Source organism: Rhodnius prolixus, unplaced genomic scaffold (genome assembly GCF_049639745.1).
Source record: "Rhodnius prolixus isolate KJV_2025 unplaced genomic scaffold, Rpr scaffold_5, whole genome shotgun sequence".
Lineage (NCBI taxonomy): Eukaryota > Metazoa > Arthropoda > Insecta > Hemiptera > Reduviidae > Rhodnius > Rhodnius prolixus.
This window is the reverse complement of record NW_027411624.1, coordinates 11,889,932-11,906,468: the sequence shown is the minus strand read 5'-3', so window position 1 is coordinate 11,906,468 and position 16,537 is coordinate 11,889,932. Positions and strand designations below refer to the sequence as shown.

The 16,537-nt window shown below is 33.1% G+C and overlaps 1 protein-coding gene across 13 annotated transcripts in view; it reads right to left on the bottom strand.

Moving 5' to 3' along the window:
• Positions 1 to 16,537, bottom strand: part of Lerp (lysosomal enzyme receptor protein) — a 103,724-nt gene that overhangs the window by 27,728 nt on the left and 59,459 nt on the right. For 5 of the 13 annotated variants that reach the window (XR_012460570.1, XR_012460564.1, XR_012460565.1 and 2 more), the window contains exon 22: positions 2,910 to 3,013. The exons of 2 other annotated variants lie outside the window; for them this stretch is intronic. Coding sequence is in view for 1 of the 11 variants with exons in the window: in XM_074135092.1 (XP_073991193.1) it covers positions 3,525 to 3,563 (39 nt within the window). In the remaining 10 variants the exon portion in view is untranslated. Of the gene's footprint in view, positions 1 to 780; positions 916 to 2,909; positions 3,014 to 3,288; positions 3,564 to 4,448; positions 8,252 to 16,537 lie in introns of those variants that run through there. 6 more of the 13 variants (XR_012460571.1, XR_012460567.1, XR_012460568.1 and 3 more) reach the window with 4 other exon arrangements.

Sequence of the window (16,537 nt, the reverse complement as noted above, 5' to 3'; positions counted from 1 at the left end):
GATTAAAACGGCACTCTACAATAATAGCCATTTTATCTTTAAGGAAATTTAGGAATGGTTTCATGACTATACAGATATGAAAAATACAACTCACGCTTGACAAAACTCTATTGCGAGCCATCTGGAATACGAGACAGAAATGGCAAGCATCACCAAAAAAAACCCATTCTATTAAGATTCCAAACCTTCCAATTTCGTCTCCTATCTCAAGATTCACAAAGACCTCACAAACGTTCGTAAATTTCGAGTGTTACATAAATCAGTAGTACATTAAGAGAGCAGAGAGCATAACAAAATAATTGCGCTTTTCGACAACAAACTTTTTTCTATACCAAAGCTTATAACTGGATAGTTTTCAACTCTAACGAACCGATCTATAAAATAAGTGGTAGCACTGGAATGCTACTGCCCGTGTAGACATCATAATCCACAAAATGGGTTGACTGAAGTTTATCTAGGGGGCAAATGATTTCTTAGGAATATAGAGGGATGGAACAGAAGAAGCAAGCTATAGAGTCTATTTAAACAGCCTAGGAACTACACGAATCTATTAATTCGATTAATGGCAAGTTGAATTTGTCTCATAAGATGTTTAATTTAAAAGTAGAGATAATAATTAAATGGTAATAGCCAGTAGTTAAAAAAACCCAGCATCAAATCGCTGAATAAATGATGCAAGATCTTGAAGGAATAATATCACCTTCTTAAACAGAATAATATGAGTAAGATGAAAGTGACACAAAAAGCACTATATAATTACCATAAGTTATAGAAACTCACTTAGAATTTGTAATTCTTTACAGATAAAGGCTGGTAGAACCAGGGTTGAAATTACACCGTTGAGGCTAACCCTGATAATGAAAGAGAACTTCGGACGATTATCTAGTATGCAAGTAGGGATATAATCTGCGAAAACTTGAAAAAAAATACAAATGTCAAATCTGATTAACTGCAAACATAATTAAAACGGTGAAATAATAATTACCTGCTTTTGCAGTTAGTTCCCTTTACAAACAGTTGAAATGGTAATTTAAGTGATTTAGAAAAGGGAGAATGCAAATACAGGAAAACAAACGAAAAAATAGTATTGATGGAATCCACTTACAATTTCTAGTTTCTCGATGGTCCAATAAATTCACCATAGAGATTTTAGAAAATTTCCTGGCAACAAAATTGCAAAGACCAAAAGGCACATCATTCTCCATCAAATGGAGACGTAGATCTTTTCATTTTTTTTTTTTTAACCATTGAGCGAAACTTGCCAGAAATTTGTAACTTGAAAACCATTCTTTGTTCATCCCACTTTGATAAATGATGTTAACAAAATTACAAATTCGATTCGAAAAAAAGAGAAATTACAATGATAAGAGAATGCAGGCCTGACGAGTAGGTTACCTCTAACATCCATAAGGAATTTGGCGGACTGGTAGGTTATTATAACCCATACTATCTTCTTAAATCTATAAATATTTAATTTTACAATAATGGATAAAAGATACCAAAAATTTCCAAGATAGTGATGATAATTATAAAAATCTATTGAACACTAAACTACAAATAGAAGTTCAATTAAAAAAATATAAAATTTCTTGATGGCCCCCCACACAGAAAGAAACTGAATAGACGGGTTATGTTTTTGGTTGTTCACAGTAGAACTATATTTCAATGAAAACTAATCACTCGTTCTTCAGTTAAACGAAAATGTTATACATAATAGTATAAATATAGATGTAATATACGGATAGCATTTCAATTAAAGAAAAAATTTTGTGAATATTTTGAGACATGATAAATTAAACTAAAAAGAGATTTTTGGTTAAACTTGTTAGACCCCAAATAGAGGCAGAAGATGTTGTGCCTGTACAAGGTGCTGGGATCAAAGTATACAAGGGTGAGAAGAAGTGTAGAAACAAAGAGTAGTCAAGCCAATTGTTATAGGTTACTTTGAGACGTGCTCAAGACGACAAAACGTCAAATAAAATTAGGTAATTTAAAGATTCGATAAATATTATCTTCCAATATCTTTAAACCTTTCTTAACTGGGTGGGGGTAGAGTACAGGTGTACTAGATGGAACATTTGAATTTTATCTGTTTACCAAATAAAGTTTTTACCAGGGGAATGGAATTTAGTCTTAATTCGGTTATCCTGACTTATCGTAACAGCTAGGTTTTTAGCTAATATTCAATTTATGTAGAAATTTAAATAAAGTGTTAAACAATGTAGGGGATTCTGTTTTTATATCCGAAATACAGTAACATGAAACAGAACGAAAATGTGCTAAGTTTAAAAGCAGGACTACGGGTTAAAAACGAAGATCAACACACTAATCTCACTGCTACAGTAAGTAGACTGACAAATATATTGCTCAACAGAGAAATCATCAATAAAAATTTCATTTAGAGTTAAGCTTAATCTAATATTGTGAATAGGATTCAAATCAATCATTAACGCATACTACGTATTTATGTATATCCCTCTCTTTTAATAAACCACAAAGCTCAACGCCGGGGACTATTCATTATGGCAACCACATAAATAAAAACTTGATGAAGGTCGAACAAAATATAAAAGATAGATTGTAATGGACCAATGTTGCCAGATTGGCACATCTAAAAGATAGTCCTTATCGGTAGTAGAGTACATGATTATTATTAGTTAACTGCTACTGAAATTATTTTTGTAGCTATTTTCTTTCTTTTACACTCAGTACAAGGAAGCTTTGTAATTGTTTAAAAATTTCTAAATAGAATTTTCAAAGCTAGTATCAGATCTTAAGTTCTAAAAGCAAACCCACCTCTTGGAAATTAAAACTATGTTTAAAAAAAATACTGAATTTAGTAAGCAATAGTATCAGATATAATGTTAAGGACAAATTTGAATACAATTTATTACAACTTATTTACTTACATATATTGCAGTTCACTGTACTTGCAATGGTTCTTTAGGCTGGCAATATTTTAGGTTATCTCTTGTTAAATGATTGCCTGCATTAAGTAAACTTTTACGTATTTCTGCAATTAATTTCAAAGAAATGTGAAAAATAAAATATTGATCACCATTAAAATTAGGTTGAATGTGAATTAACCTGAATAGGTACTGTAAATTTTTTATTTTGATATAAAATGATCCCACGCGGGAATGCAATGCACTACTGAGCTAAATCTTTCCTAAAACATTTTAATTTTAGGCCTAACGTTAATGGGCAAAAAATTTTTGTAAACTTTCACACAAAATATGAAATGCACTATGGAAAATAAAACGCAGTATTTTTAATAACTTGGATTTACTAAGATTTTTTGTTTTTTCTAGAACAAGAGTGTTAAAAGGAATTTAGTTTATAGTACACATTACTAATTATGAGAACCGAAAACTCTTTGTAAACAAGCCTCAAAAAGTAGCAGAGGCAACAAAAAATTCCATTTGAAAACAATTCTTGGTAGTATTATTTCTTCATGCTCTTCATGTACAAGATTCTTTGTATCTTCTCTATAAAAACAAGTTTTTATATTCACTGCCAGAAGATCATAATCTATCTATTAGGCTCCATCTTATTTCTCTTATCTAGAAGGAAATAATGCCCCCAAAATAATTAAGAACTTAATGGTTAACATGAAAAGATTTTTAAAAGTTAAATCCACTACCACTTCAAGTGGTGACTGACAGATGGCTGAAGTAGCCACAAACAATCCACACAAGAGTGAAAAAAGGTTGACTATAAGGTTTTGAATGAAGAGATACCGGATTTATGCTCTCCAAATTTTCAGTGAAATGTGAATATTGATAAAATTAAATAAGGTACGACTATAATAACTGAGGTCACTGGCGCCTGAAGCCTTTTCAGCCATTTCGATTTGCACTCTTGTTAAAGACAACAACAATTGATGAGCTGTATTCAGCTAAATTTTATTAACTTCAGATGGTTCGAATCAATCGTGAAGCGTAGAATTCGCTTAGATGGATAGATGGCAGGCATTTTCAGAGCAATGACTGTTTTAGTCAAGAGCATGTACCGAAATAATGTGAGTACAGTGAGCACCTTCTGGAGTTTTAATATTGGTGATGGATCAAGAAAATGCAAGAAATGTTGGTCTCTCAATACAAAGAGTTCACAGAACTCATGATGCTTCATATACTCAGTCTGTAGCATCTTCAACATGAAATACTCAATACTAACCAGGGCTCTGTTTTATCTATTAATTATACTAATACCAACTTTACTTAATCTTCACTTAAAATTTAATTCGTTTCTTTTTTTTTTTTTACCAGAAACTGTACTTCGTTGAACATGTGTACAACATTAAGTCTGCTTCAATTTTGTTGATTTCGACTAATTAATTTTATGCCTCATTAGGGTTTAATGAAATTACCACTTACTTACGTTGATGTTACATGCAATCCAACTATTTATGTAAGTTCGTGTACATATATGCGTTTATATGTACTTACTTTTATATGCATTTATATACAGAAAGACAACGTAGTAGTTAGAGCCGGGCAAGCATGAGTAATATCAACAAATCAGCATCATGTTCTTCAAAAATAAAAAAAAAAACAAAAACCTGGAATAATATTTTGCTAGATCCTGTACTGAAGGGAAATTTAGATTCATTTAACACTGCTTCCATTAGTAAAATGACTACCAGCTCTCCCTTATTTAGTTACTGCAAATGTTACCTTCACGAAGGGTTACCATTAATTACGTTACACATGCCTACTAGATATCACTTCTGAAACCCCTCTTGAAATTCAGTACTTTTAATCCCTTTCATGAATATTACAAATTCCCATAATTATTAAATTTGACCTGAGAGAATGGTCGTTGAATTACTGCTATAATTTAGCCCCATTAAACAAAACTGAGAAAACTTGAACCTTCATTACTTTTCCAAACGATATCTAAAATAAAACTTTTTTTTGAACAGATTTGCTCAAAAGTACAAAACACGGAGAGAGGATGGAAATTGTAAAAACCACTAATATTTAAGTACAGAGCACTTGTATTTCCCAATAAAAACCACAAACCTGATATTACTACAAAACAGGTCCTCATCCTTAGTAAAAGAGATGAAAGGGGGAAAGACCGATCTGAAGCTTAAGACATAATTAACAAATTTTAGGTTTAAAAATGAAATTACCGGTGGATTCCCACTGGGTATAAATCCCGGATATTTGTAGACATGTAAAACAATACGTTAGTTTCTGATAAATTGTAGACAAAAAAAAAACTTGGTCAGATATTTTAAAAGAGTTTTTCCAAAATAATTAAATTCCCGACCGATTAATCCGTAAAAACCAGACGTCTGTAGCAAAACAAAAAAGACCTTGACAAGTTGGGAATCCCAATATACAGAACGTACGATAATTATTGCCTTTTTTTTTAATTTTAAGAAGTTCTAAAAGTGCAATAAACGACAGTTTTATGAAGATTTTTCTAATTCTAATTATAACGCACAAAATATTTTATTGAAAAAGAAATTATTGAAATGGGAATCCCGTGCTAATTAAGAAGTTCTAGTTCACAAACTACTATATACACTACGACTGACATCATTGTTTACATTCTACCTACACTTTCTCTTGATATCTATCAAGTCCATGTTGTTACAAAACAAAATGACACTTATAAAAGAGGATTTGCTCTATATTTTAAAGAAAATTTGGGAATTTTATCTTTTATAGAAAAAGAGAAACAAATATTTGTCAATGTTTGGGTGTTTCTCAACATAACGCTTTTGACAATCAATCATACTACTTCCAACGGGACAGTTTTATTATGTAATAAAGCGATTTATTACAAATTATTTTTTGCTATTAAGAAATATTTCTTCGCATGCTTACAAGTGCACTTACTAGAAGATATTTTTGTTAACAGTGAAGACTTACGCTTCGAAACAATGTTTGGAAAAAAAATATATTAATGCATTTTGATTGTTTAACAAAACAAAATGCCGCCAGAAACATTCTCAAGACGATTAACCCTCATTGTCTAGGATACACTGACCGAGCCACATTAACGGAGGACCTTTGTCCTCAAGGCAGACACCTGTTACCTGTTACTCACTCACCCATAGCTCCGGTAACGAATGTCCTTTAGTAAATTCTATAGAATCCTCACATAGTCCGTTATTTAACCGTTTTGTAATGCTGGAAAAATGTTTGTCTGTCCATAACGTCAGTTAAGCACGTTTTTTTTTTCACCCATGCTAATTAGTAAGGAAATTCTAACTGCATCCAAAACATTCTGCAAAATTGTAATGAATTCATCATACAGGATGTTCATTTTAATATGTGACTTGATTTTAGATTCCTGCCCGCATACGCGGCTGACGCGCGACCAAAAGTGAGGGATTGCAGTTGACCACCATTTTCATACACACAGTTTTAAAGAGTATAAAAAGTTATGAAAGAAACCGGAAACCGCAATTCGATATCTTCAAAATTAAAGGTGCTAGGCCATTTCAAAATCTGGTATTTATTAAACATATTTCAATTTTTTAACTTGTTATCAAAGAGAAAGAAGAGCACGCGATAGGTCATTTTTATGTATTTTTTCATCCCCTTTCTAATAAAAATATTGCCAAGGCTGTAAAGCTAGTATTTTTCTAAATATCGAGAAATAAGTCGTTTTCCGAGAGATTTTTCTGAGAAAAATCAAATGTTAAAAGCTTTAGATGTTCTCAAGCATACACAAAATGGCTAAAAATTAATTTTACATCTGTTACAAACAAGAAGGTTTAATAATTATTTGGTAATTTGGGGAGAGTTGCGATACCTCCTGCCACAGATTTAAGTGACCAATATCTTACATGTAAAGGATCAAACTTATTCCTTAATTTCTCAAATAATGCACTTTACTCAACTTGTGAAGCAAAGGTGCCTCCTCAGATACAGAGAGCAGATGATAACCTCCAGGCTAACCTGGCTTGCGAGCCAGTTGAATCTAAAATCAAGTCATATAAACTGAAACTTGACGGGTAACAAATTTTTCCTCTACCATTTTTTGCTCAGATCAACCGTTTAAGCATGAAATGCATTTGTGCCGTCTTAAAATGGACACCCTGTATAACATTTTCATCTAACATTCTAAGTTTTATTCAATTTTAAAGCCGTGACTTTTCACTATTAATTTCAAAGTAAGAAAATCTTTTGGTTGAATACCAACTTCTCTTTATATAATTTATAATAATTTTATTTTTGTTTTGGATTATCTAAAAATAGTTTTTGAAGAGGCGTAATAAGTTTCTAAAATAACCTACAAAAAAAGAAAACTATATAACGGACCAAGAAACTTCTACGGCGAGGATGTGGGAGAGAAATATCTCCACTGAGTTACGTCTTACAAGTAGATGTGGGCAAACTTCGGGCCAGCTGTAGATGGAAATATGGCCACCGTAGATACCAATGTGAAGTAGATATTTATTTGACAAATGAGATTTCTATCAAGAGTTGAAAATTCGATTGAATTTATTTGTCCTGCAATTACATTAAAGTGGTACTTTAATTAAATGTTAAAAAAATGTAGGCGGACTGCAACTTTTTGCTGAAGTATGCAGCAGTTGCCATGGTAGGTTTTTTTTTTGGTGTATTTTTGCATTTTTCACCAGTGCAACGCACTAATTGTCCAAGAGAAACCGTTGCACTAAATATATATATTTTTTTCAATGAATGATCTTCAACAAGTAATAAGATGCGCACATTTTCAACAAGTGGGTACTGGGGCTTTAATAATAATAAAGACAATATTTAAAATATTTTTCCGGAATTAATTGATATATTATTTTTTCATAGTAATCAATCACATAATCGAGATTATCTTATCTATTTATTAAATCATTTGAAAATATAAGTGCTGCATAATATGAACGTTCATCATAAACTAAGGTATTTAAAGAGAAAAATGTAGCTAATACATTTCCAAGGTTATAACTGAGAAAAAGCAGTTAAAACTAATGCACAATGCACGTCAAAATAAATAACTTCCTGTTTCGCTAGCTTGACAGTATTCATTACAGGAAATACACTCTTTAAAATAAATAAATAAATAAAAATTATTATAAATAAATATTACTTGATAACACTTTCTATAGTTGAATACAAAAGCTGGTAAATGTACAGTTATCTAATTTTAAACATTATAGAAATGATAATACTCGTAAAATGGTTCGTTCATTGGCAATTTGACATTTGCACGTCCCCACTGAATATCACAGATCCACCTCGAAAATGGAGCCTCATATAAAGATATATGTCTATAATTAAATATAAATACATAAGTAATTTAATGTTAATGAAAATAATCAAGTTTAATGGTCTAAAAATTAACAGCCAACTAAGCCTGCAAAAAAGATCCTTACAACTGGAGAATATTCCCACAATTTATAAAAATCTTCAACTTAGAATGCATAGTACGTTCTACGAGGTCTGTAAATTAAGTAATGAGACTGATTTTTTAAAAAAAATTTATTCAAAAAGAATTACAATTCTATATTGTCACCTTCAAAATAACTTCCTTCTGAAGCCACACAGCGCTGGAGACGTTTCTTCCACTCCTCATAGCAGTGCTGGAACTCCGATACTGGAATAGCCTTCAGCTGGTCGGTTACAGCCGTTTGAATGTTTTCCGACTGTCTCAAAATGAGTTCCCTTGAGGTGATTTTTCAACTTCGGGAAGAGAAAAAAAAGTCAACAAGGACTCAAGTCAGGCGAAGTTTTTCAAATGGTCAATCAGAGGTTCTTGAAAAACTTCACGAAAAAGGGTCATCCGTGTGAGACCAAACATCAAGAACAAGTTGGGTGTTGTTGCATCACGATAATGCTCCTTGCCCACACAGCAATTTCAATAAACCAGAGTTTTTGGCCAGTAAAAACATTCCTGGTGGCTCCTCAGCCTCCTTATTCACCCTGACTTGAGTCCTTGTTGACTTTTTTTCTCTTCCCGAAGTTGAAAAAAATCACCTCAAGGGAACTTATTTTGGGACAGTCGGAAAACATTCAAACGGCTGTAACCGACCAGCTGAAGGCTATTCCAGTATCGGAGTTCGAGCACTGCTATGAGGGGTGGAAGAAACGTCTCCAGCGCTGTGTGGCTTCAGAAGGAAGTTATTTTGAACGTGACAATATAATAGAATTGTAATTCTTTTTGAATAAAAAAAATTTTTAAAAATCAGTCTCATTAATTTCTGAATTAATTTTATTTGTAGCCAGTTGCAAGCTAGCAAATGTAAGGGAAAAAATTAATTATAAAACATTACTTGCTTCAGTACCCATATAAACATTTGGATAATGTTTAATCAAAATATAGCCACAAGGCATTAATACTAGTGAGACAAACAAAAGGGCATTATTAGTTTTAGAGATGTTTACATAAACCATCCGTTTACGAAGCCACTCAAATCAATCAGCTCCCTGATTAAAATAAGTTACTCACCAACCTCTCATTCGTTATTTACATTTGGCAAAAATAAAATTTGGAAATAGTTTACCAAATTTAAGATTTGTAGAGACAGATATAAGAAGTGACACATTATTGTTATTTGTAAAAATTCAACAATATCTACGCTGAGTCACGGGAAAAACAAATTAACTATTTTTAAACTTGTTTTCCCATATATGTAATATAATTTGTCGATTCCATAGATTTTCCCTGGTGACTTGATTAATAGTACCAATGAGGATTATTGAATCGTATTTTTAAAGAAGAAATGCTATCATATTGACAATAGAACGTTTCCCTCTATTGTCTCCCCTCCACGGCAATATCTTTTTTACATTTACGTGATCAGTTTTTAAAACTTATATAAATTAAGATGTTTTATTGTATTGTAAGTATTGATAATTAGTGTTTAATTAGGAAAACATTTTTGTGATTTAAAAAAACCGCAAACCGATTAGAAAACGAAAAATTAAACAACGTTTTCTTAAACAAAAAAAAAATAGATAAAAAATATAATAGAGGGAAAACCCAGATTAATAACCTTGTGGACTTTGTCTTCAATGGACAGAGAATAACTTAACTTTATAATTTATTAATCAATTCCAAACGTTCTCCTTGTAGAATCATCCATTAAATAATTTACGTATTTCATAGAAAATTTAAGGTAATCGTTCGGTTTTTTCTTTTAATGCACAAAAAAAAATGGTTACTTTCGGATTTATATCACACAAATAGGTGCTCTTAAAGCACTCCATGGACTTCATGTACGAAACTCGTACATATACACTGACACAAACAAACAAATCTTTCGAGATAGACGAATGAGGCGTGTGATTCTTTGTAACCAATCTCTGACGTCAATATATTATTTTTATAAAAATACTTAAATGTTATCAGTTTTTTTTTAAGGAAATATGTAAATTTTAATGTCATACCTTTATATTCAGTTAGAAAATCGTAAAAGTGCTGTTTCAGAATTTTTTTTTGGATTTTCACTGTGGAATTAATTCTCTTCAAAAAAACAAAACTGAGTGATTAATTGCCAAAAATGTTATACCTTTTAATCAGTTAACGATCTAATTGCCTGAGCTTTTGTATCTGAACTGATATATCATTATTCTTTTGAATGAAACTGACATTTGAAAAGCAAATTGATAACTGATAAAATCTTTTAACCACTTTATAATTCTTTTCAGTTAATTTTTTGTACATACTTTTACACGAATCTATTATCGTAACTTTATTGTAGGAATGATAAATGTTTAAAGTTTAAAAATTGATGGTCCAATTCTCAACCGAAAAAGGCAAAAAATAATGATCTCAGAAATATTAATTTGGAATAAAATATACTTTTACCCTAAAAAAATATTAAATTAATAATATTATTAATCAATATGGCCCATAAATTGCAATAAGGATTTGCAAGGCATCCTCTGTCAGGAGGAACAAAATGTAAACATTAAATTGGATACCTACCTTAATCTTAAGCGTTAACGTTACGATCCCAAAGAAATTAGAAGCGGAAACCCCCCAAAAAAACCTCCTTGGACAGTTATTTATTATATAAGTGAATTATGATAATTACGGCACCAAAGAGAAGAAGCCAGAGCAGCTGTAAAAACAACAAAACTAAATTTATGTTACGAACCTTAGAAGCAGGGGGGGGGGAAATAACAGTGTAATGCTTTAGATCAAAGAGAAATATTATCTTAAGAGAACACGTGGCCTTCAGCATCAAGCAGAGATCTGGACGATTTCTCTTTCGACAACAGCCACCACCAAAAACAACCAGCTAACATCAACCAAACATAAAACGCCTATCGATCTGTTATTATCTAAATATTTAAAGTTCCAAACGATTAAAGACAGCCGCCGCAGCATCCCTTTTTAGGGATAAAATGACTATAAGAGGGGAGGGAGAAGCTCCAGATGGAAAGCGTGGCTACTGGCTGTCCACCTGGCAGCAGTCCACCCTCCAAAGATAAACTTTTATCCATCTGGAGGTTTTTTTTTTAATGTTATTTTAATCGTCACAAACAATTCAGCTCAATTAACATAATGCTAGTCTGGTTTGGCTGACATTTTCAGGTGTAGGTTAATAAATAACAGGTTGAATACCCTTGGCTTTACGTTATGATTGTGAGTCATTCATAAATAGTTTCAAGTCATAATGGCTAAATAACGTTTCATTCCATTAAAAAAAAAAAAAAAAACAAAAAAACAATCTAAAACTTATCATAAATATAGAATAGAATAAATATTTATTATAATAAAATAAATATAGAAGTATAAATGTATAATACATTTCAACCTTCTTAACTGAGTGAAGAAAGAGTAAAGTTAGGTGAGGAGGATTGGAATGCAGGGAAAAAAGGAGAGGAAAAACCTGCAGCTAGTGTAGAGAGTTAGAGTAGGATATGTTTTAGTCTTCTGTGTCTGTATGTTGTAGAAGGATCTGTAGGAGGCTATGTCGCGGCATAGTGGATTGGGATGGCAGTCTAGGATGGAAAGGAGTTTGAGCAGACGATTTTGGATAAAGGAGTGAAGAGGGGGATAATGGATGCAGTCTCGGTGGAGTTAGTCAATTCTAGTGCGTCGTGGAGAGTCTGTGGCAAGTCTGACCAACTTTGTTCTGTGTTGTCCTGGAGTTTCTTGATGTTGCTACTACAAGTTTGGCTCCAGGCGGAGCTGGCGTAGAGCAACATCGGCCTAATGACTACTTTGTAGAGGAGTAGTTTGTTAGTCACCGTCAATTTGGAGTCACGTGAGAGAAGAGGAAATAATAGTCTTACTAGTCCAGTTTGCCTACGTTTACTTTGTCCTGTACGTGCGTAATGAAAGTCAGTTTGCTGTCCAAAGTTAGCCCTAAGTACTTAACGTGGGTAGACCACGGAATGAGAGTGTTATTACATCTGATTTGTCGGTTAAAAGTGGGTCTACGTTTGGTGAGGAGCATAGCGTTTGTCTTGTCGTGGTTAATTTAAATTTTCCATTTGGTGCAGAATTTTGTAAGTCTGTCTATTGCAAGACTAAGTCTGTTGGTGATGGTGTCCATTCTTCAATATGACTTGTCCAAGGCCACGTCATCAGCGTACAAGGCGAGGTCGACATGAGGAGGTTTGGGTAGAGGATTTATGTAATCATAAATATAAATTAGTTTTTAGTGATCGTAAAAATATTATATTAAGGATTCAAATTGGCGAAGAATCGGTCCAAATAAAAACAAAAACTCGGCCTTTTTGCAAACGTTTCAACAAATATATTACCTTCTTCAGGGCTTGGCTATGCTTGGTTCAATAACAGAAAACTGAGTTGTTGTTGGCGAAATGTTGGCCAAAAAAGACGAGTTGATGTTTCTATTTGGACCGGTTCCTCGCCAATTTGAATCCTTATCCATAAATGCACTGCAGTATTTTACAAACAGTTCAACAAAAGTGGCCACATATTTATATATGTACATAACATTCAAATAAAATATTTATACCACATGACGAAATTTTTAAAACCACAAGACTAACATGAAATTTACGAATATCTACCAATCAAATCCTAGGTATTCACTAAGAAAGAGTTTTGGAAAATTCTACACATAACCGGATGTAAGTAAGCATATTAAAAACAGGAAAACCGTAGCACTTCCTGGGACTTTTATCATTTAATACAGAGTTCCGGTGTATTATTTCTTGGTAAAAGATGGAGTATGATTTATATTTTTTAAGACAGGAAATTTATTAAAAAGGAAAAATATTTTCATCCTGTAATTTATCTTTTCGAATTGGAAGTTCTTGTTAAAGAGATTACTAAATATAGAAATAATATTCCGAAAGGTGCACCCTATTCTCCAGTTAACCATCTTAAGATAAGAGGACTTGTTAACAAATGGTAGTCACTGAGTAAAGGATCTGTTTGAAAATTAAATTACACATTGCTGCACAAAGTGAGAGGATCTAAACTAATAATTTCAAATAGTAAGTTACCAAATGTTCATTCAAGCTTTCATATCATCTACATAATCATCCAGTGAATTGAAGATCAGAGAGGTTACTATGGTAACCCCTGGGCTTTCTGCTACACTTGCAACATTCAACTGGAAATTTAATATAAAATGAAATATCGATTCGTTGAACTCCCTCTTTTTGTACAGAGGGGATGGATTTAGGGATGTTGGAATTAAAGCTAATGCTGTATACTATATTTGTGCAATACTTATTTGTATATTGAAGCACATGAAACTCTTAATATCACATTGATGTCTGGAGCCTTTTCAAAGTATCCGGACAGTAACTGACAAAACTGTCGCATCACCGAACACTGGGAAAAGACTTCTTGGAAGTCAAAATCTGTGGGAAATAATAGCTGCCCGTAATCATAAGTTTATTTACTTACTTAATTTTAAGGCGCGTCGACAGCTGAGGATTCCTGGCGCCCGGAGCTTTTTCTTTTCAGTATATTGCCGGCCATTTGGGCAGTACTCTCTTGTTACGAACATTCTGAGCTTCAGAGCTGGGACAGATAGGAGTAGCAAGCGTTCTAAAGATTTATCCACTAGCCACCGTTTATCTAAGACTAGCACCACGCCTGCTAGTGATACCACAGGTAACTGACAAAGTAACTATAGCCGCTAGAATAATTATTTCTTGTAAGGCACAAAGATTAGGTAGAAAAGACCGAACAGAAAAGACAATCTGTTAGAAAGACTAAACTTTAGGAAAAAGAAGAGGCAATTTTTTCTTTTAAGGATCTTGCAAACAAGCCATGATTTTTTTGGGGGCAGGATAAGGTTGATTAACCTAAAGCTCCTGTGCAGTCTGCGTCAGGAATAGTTGCGAGACGGCCTTTTATAAATGCCGACGATGCACTCACTGCGGTTTGGAATCTCTGATAATATGAAACAAGAGGTGATTATACGAGTATTGTAGAACCCTGTAACTTGCAAAGAGAATAGGCTATATCTACTAGATTCTTCAAGGGGATGATGCAATAAACCTTGGCGAATATTTCAGGACCCTTGTTCTAATAAAATAGGCAACCAGAAAAAAAGATAAAAGCAAACTTAATTCAGAATCTTTTTCTTTCGAAACTGTACAAAATTCTACAATTTTGGAAAAGTTTTCTAAAAAAAACTATCAAGTTTAGATCGTAGCATTAAAGTACAACTTGATTACTTCGAGGATTGTATAAACAGAAACATAACAGAACCAAGGCCTTAAGCGTTATTTTATGCAAAAAACAAAAAACTTCTATTTCAGGCGCCAAAACTTTCCGAAAAATCTTAACGTTTAATTACGAACAACAATTTAATCAGGAAAAAAATAAAGGTAATGTCCTCTGAGTTGAATTTGGGTAGGCGGAGATTTAGTCTTCTTTTTATTCCCCGACAAGACTATGTATTGTATGTAAAACATTAAGACTTCCATTGTGGGTTACACCCACACCGAGCGATAGACAGACTTTATTGTTTACTCTTAGACAGATGATAGTATTTGGCAAGACGACATTGACCTCAGAATATGGAATAAATTTCTATTTTAATTTTTTACTGCGCAACTTATTATTATTATTTAATGATTTAAAAACTGACATGTCCCCACGATCTAGAAGAGGCAGTGGAACACAGCGTGTGTAACACACAGCAATACCCCTTACAGGGATGGACTAGACATACGAGGTCTGTAAATTAAGTAATGAGACTGATTTTTTAAAAAAAATGTATTCAAAAAGAATTACAATTCTATATTGCCACCTTCAAAATAGCTTCCTTCTGAAGCCACACAGCTCTGGAGACGTTTCTTCCACTCCTCAAAGCAATGCTCGAACTCCGATACTGGAATAGCCTTCAGCTGCTCCGGTTACAGCCGTTTGAATGTTTTCCGACTGTCCCAAAATCAGTTCCCTTGAGGTGATTTTTTAACTTCGGGAAGAGAAAAAAGTCAACAAGGACTCAAGTCAGGGTGAATAAGGAGGCTGAGGGGAGCCACAGGAATGTTTTTACTGGCCAAAAACTCTGGTTTATTGAAATTGCTGTGTGACAAGGAGCATTATCGTGATGCAACACCCCACTTGTTCTTGATGTTTGGTCTCACACGAATGACCCTTTTTCGAAGTTTCTCAAGAACCTCTCGGTAAAAGTGTTGATTGACCGTTTGACCTTGAGGTAGAAACTCTTTGTGGACGATTCCATGGATATCGAAAAAACAAATCAGCATGCATTTAATCTTCGACTTCGCTATCCAAGCTTTTTTTGGGCCTTGGAGAGGTAGAAGTGTGCCACTCCATGCTCTGGCGCTTGGTTTCTGGGTCGTAACTCAGATACCCAAGACTCGTCACCAGTAATGGACACGTTCCAGAAATGGAGGTCATTTTCAATTGAATCCAAAAATCACCTCAAGGGAACTCATTCAAACGGCTGTAACCGACCAGCTGAAGGTTATTCCAGTATCGGAGTTCGAGCACTGCTATGAGGAGTGGAAGAAACGTCTCTAGCGCTGTGTGGCTTCAGAAGGAAGTTATTTTGAAGGTGACAATATAGAATTGTAATTCTTTTTGAATAAAAAAATTTTTAAAAAATCAGTCTTATTACTTAATTTACAGACCTCGTATTTCAGTGAGTTATTCCTAGCGAAGCAACCTACGTTAGAAAATTAGAACCACAGATACACCGACATTCTAAAAAAACATACATAAGTTCTGCAAGATAAGAGAAATTTAAGTATGCAACTTATTTTTGGATTTTCAAGACCAACAGGCTAACAGCTCTAGTTGACCTCCAAGCACAATTCATATTTACATAATAGAAATTTACGCAGCACAAGGTTACAATAGATTTTTTATTTTTTAGGTCACAATGAATTTTTTCAAATTCGCAATGGCGTTATTAATAATAATTTGCAATAAAATTTTATGTAAATAATGAACAAAATATACGTTTCAAATAATTATCAATGAATTTGCATTACTTTTTTCTTTTTTTACCCAATTTAATAATAACGGCAACAATTTTTAGATTGAATCCTATATTAAGGCGTAATTACCACGTAGAAACCTAACATTACAGAAGATCAAATTCAATCTTCGCTGGCTATTTTTTTTGAATCACTTTCAT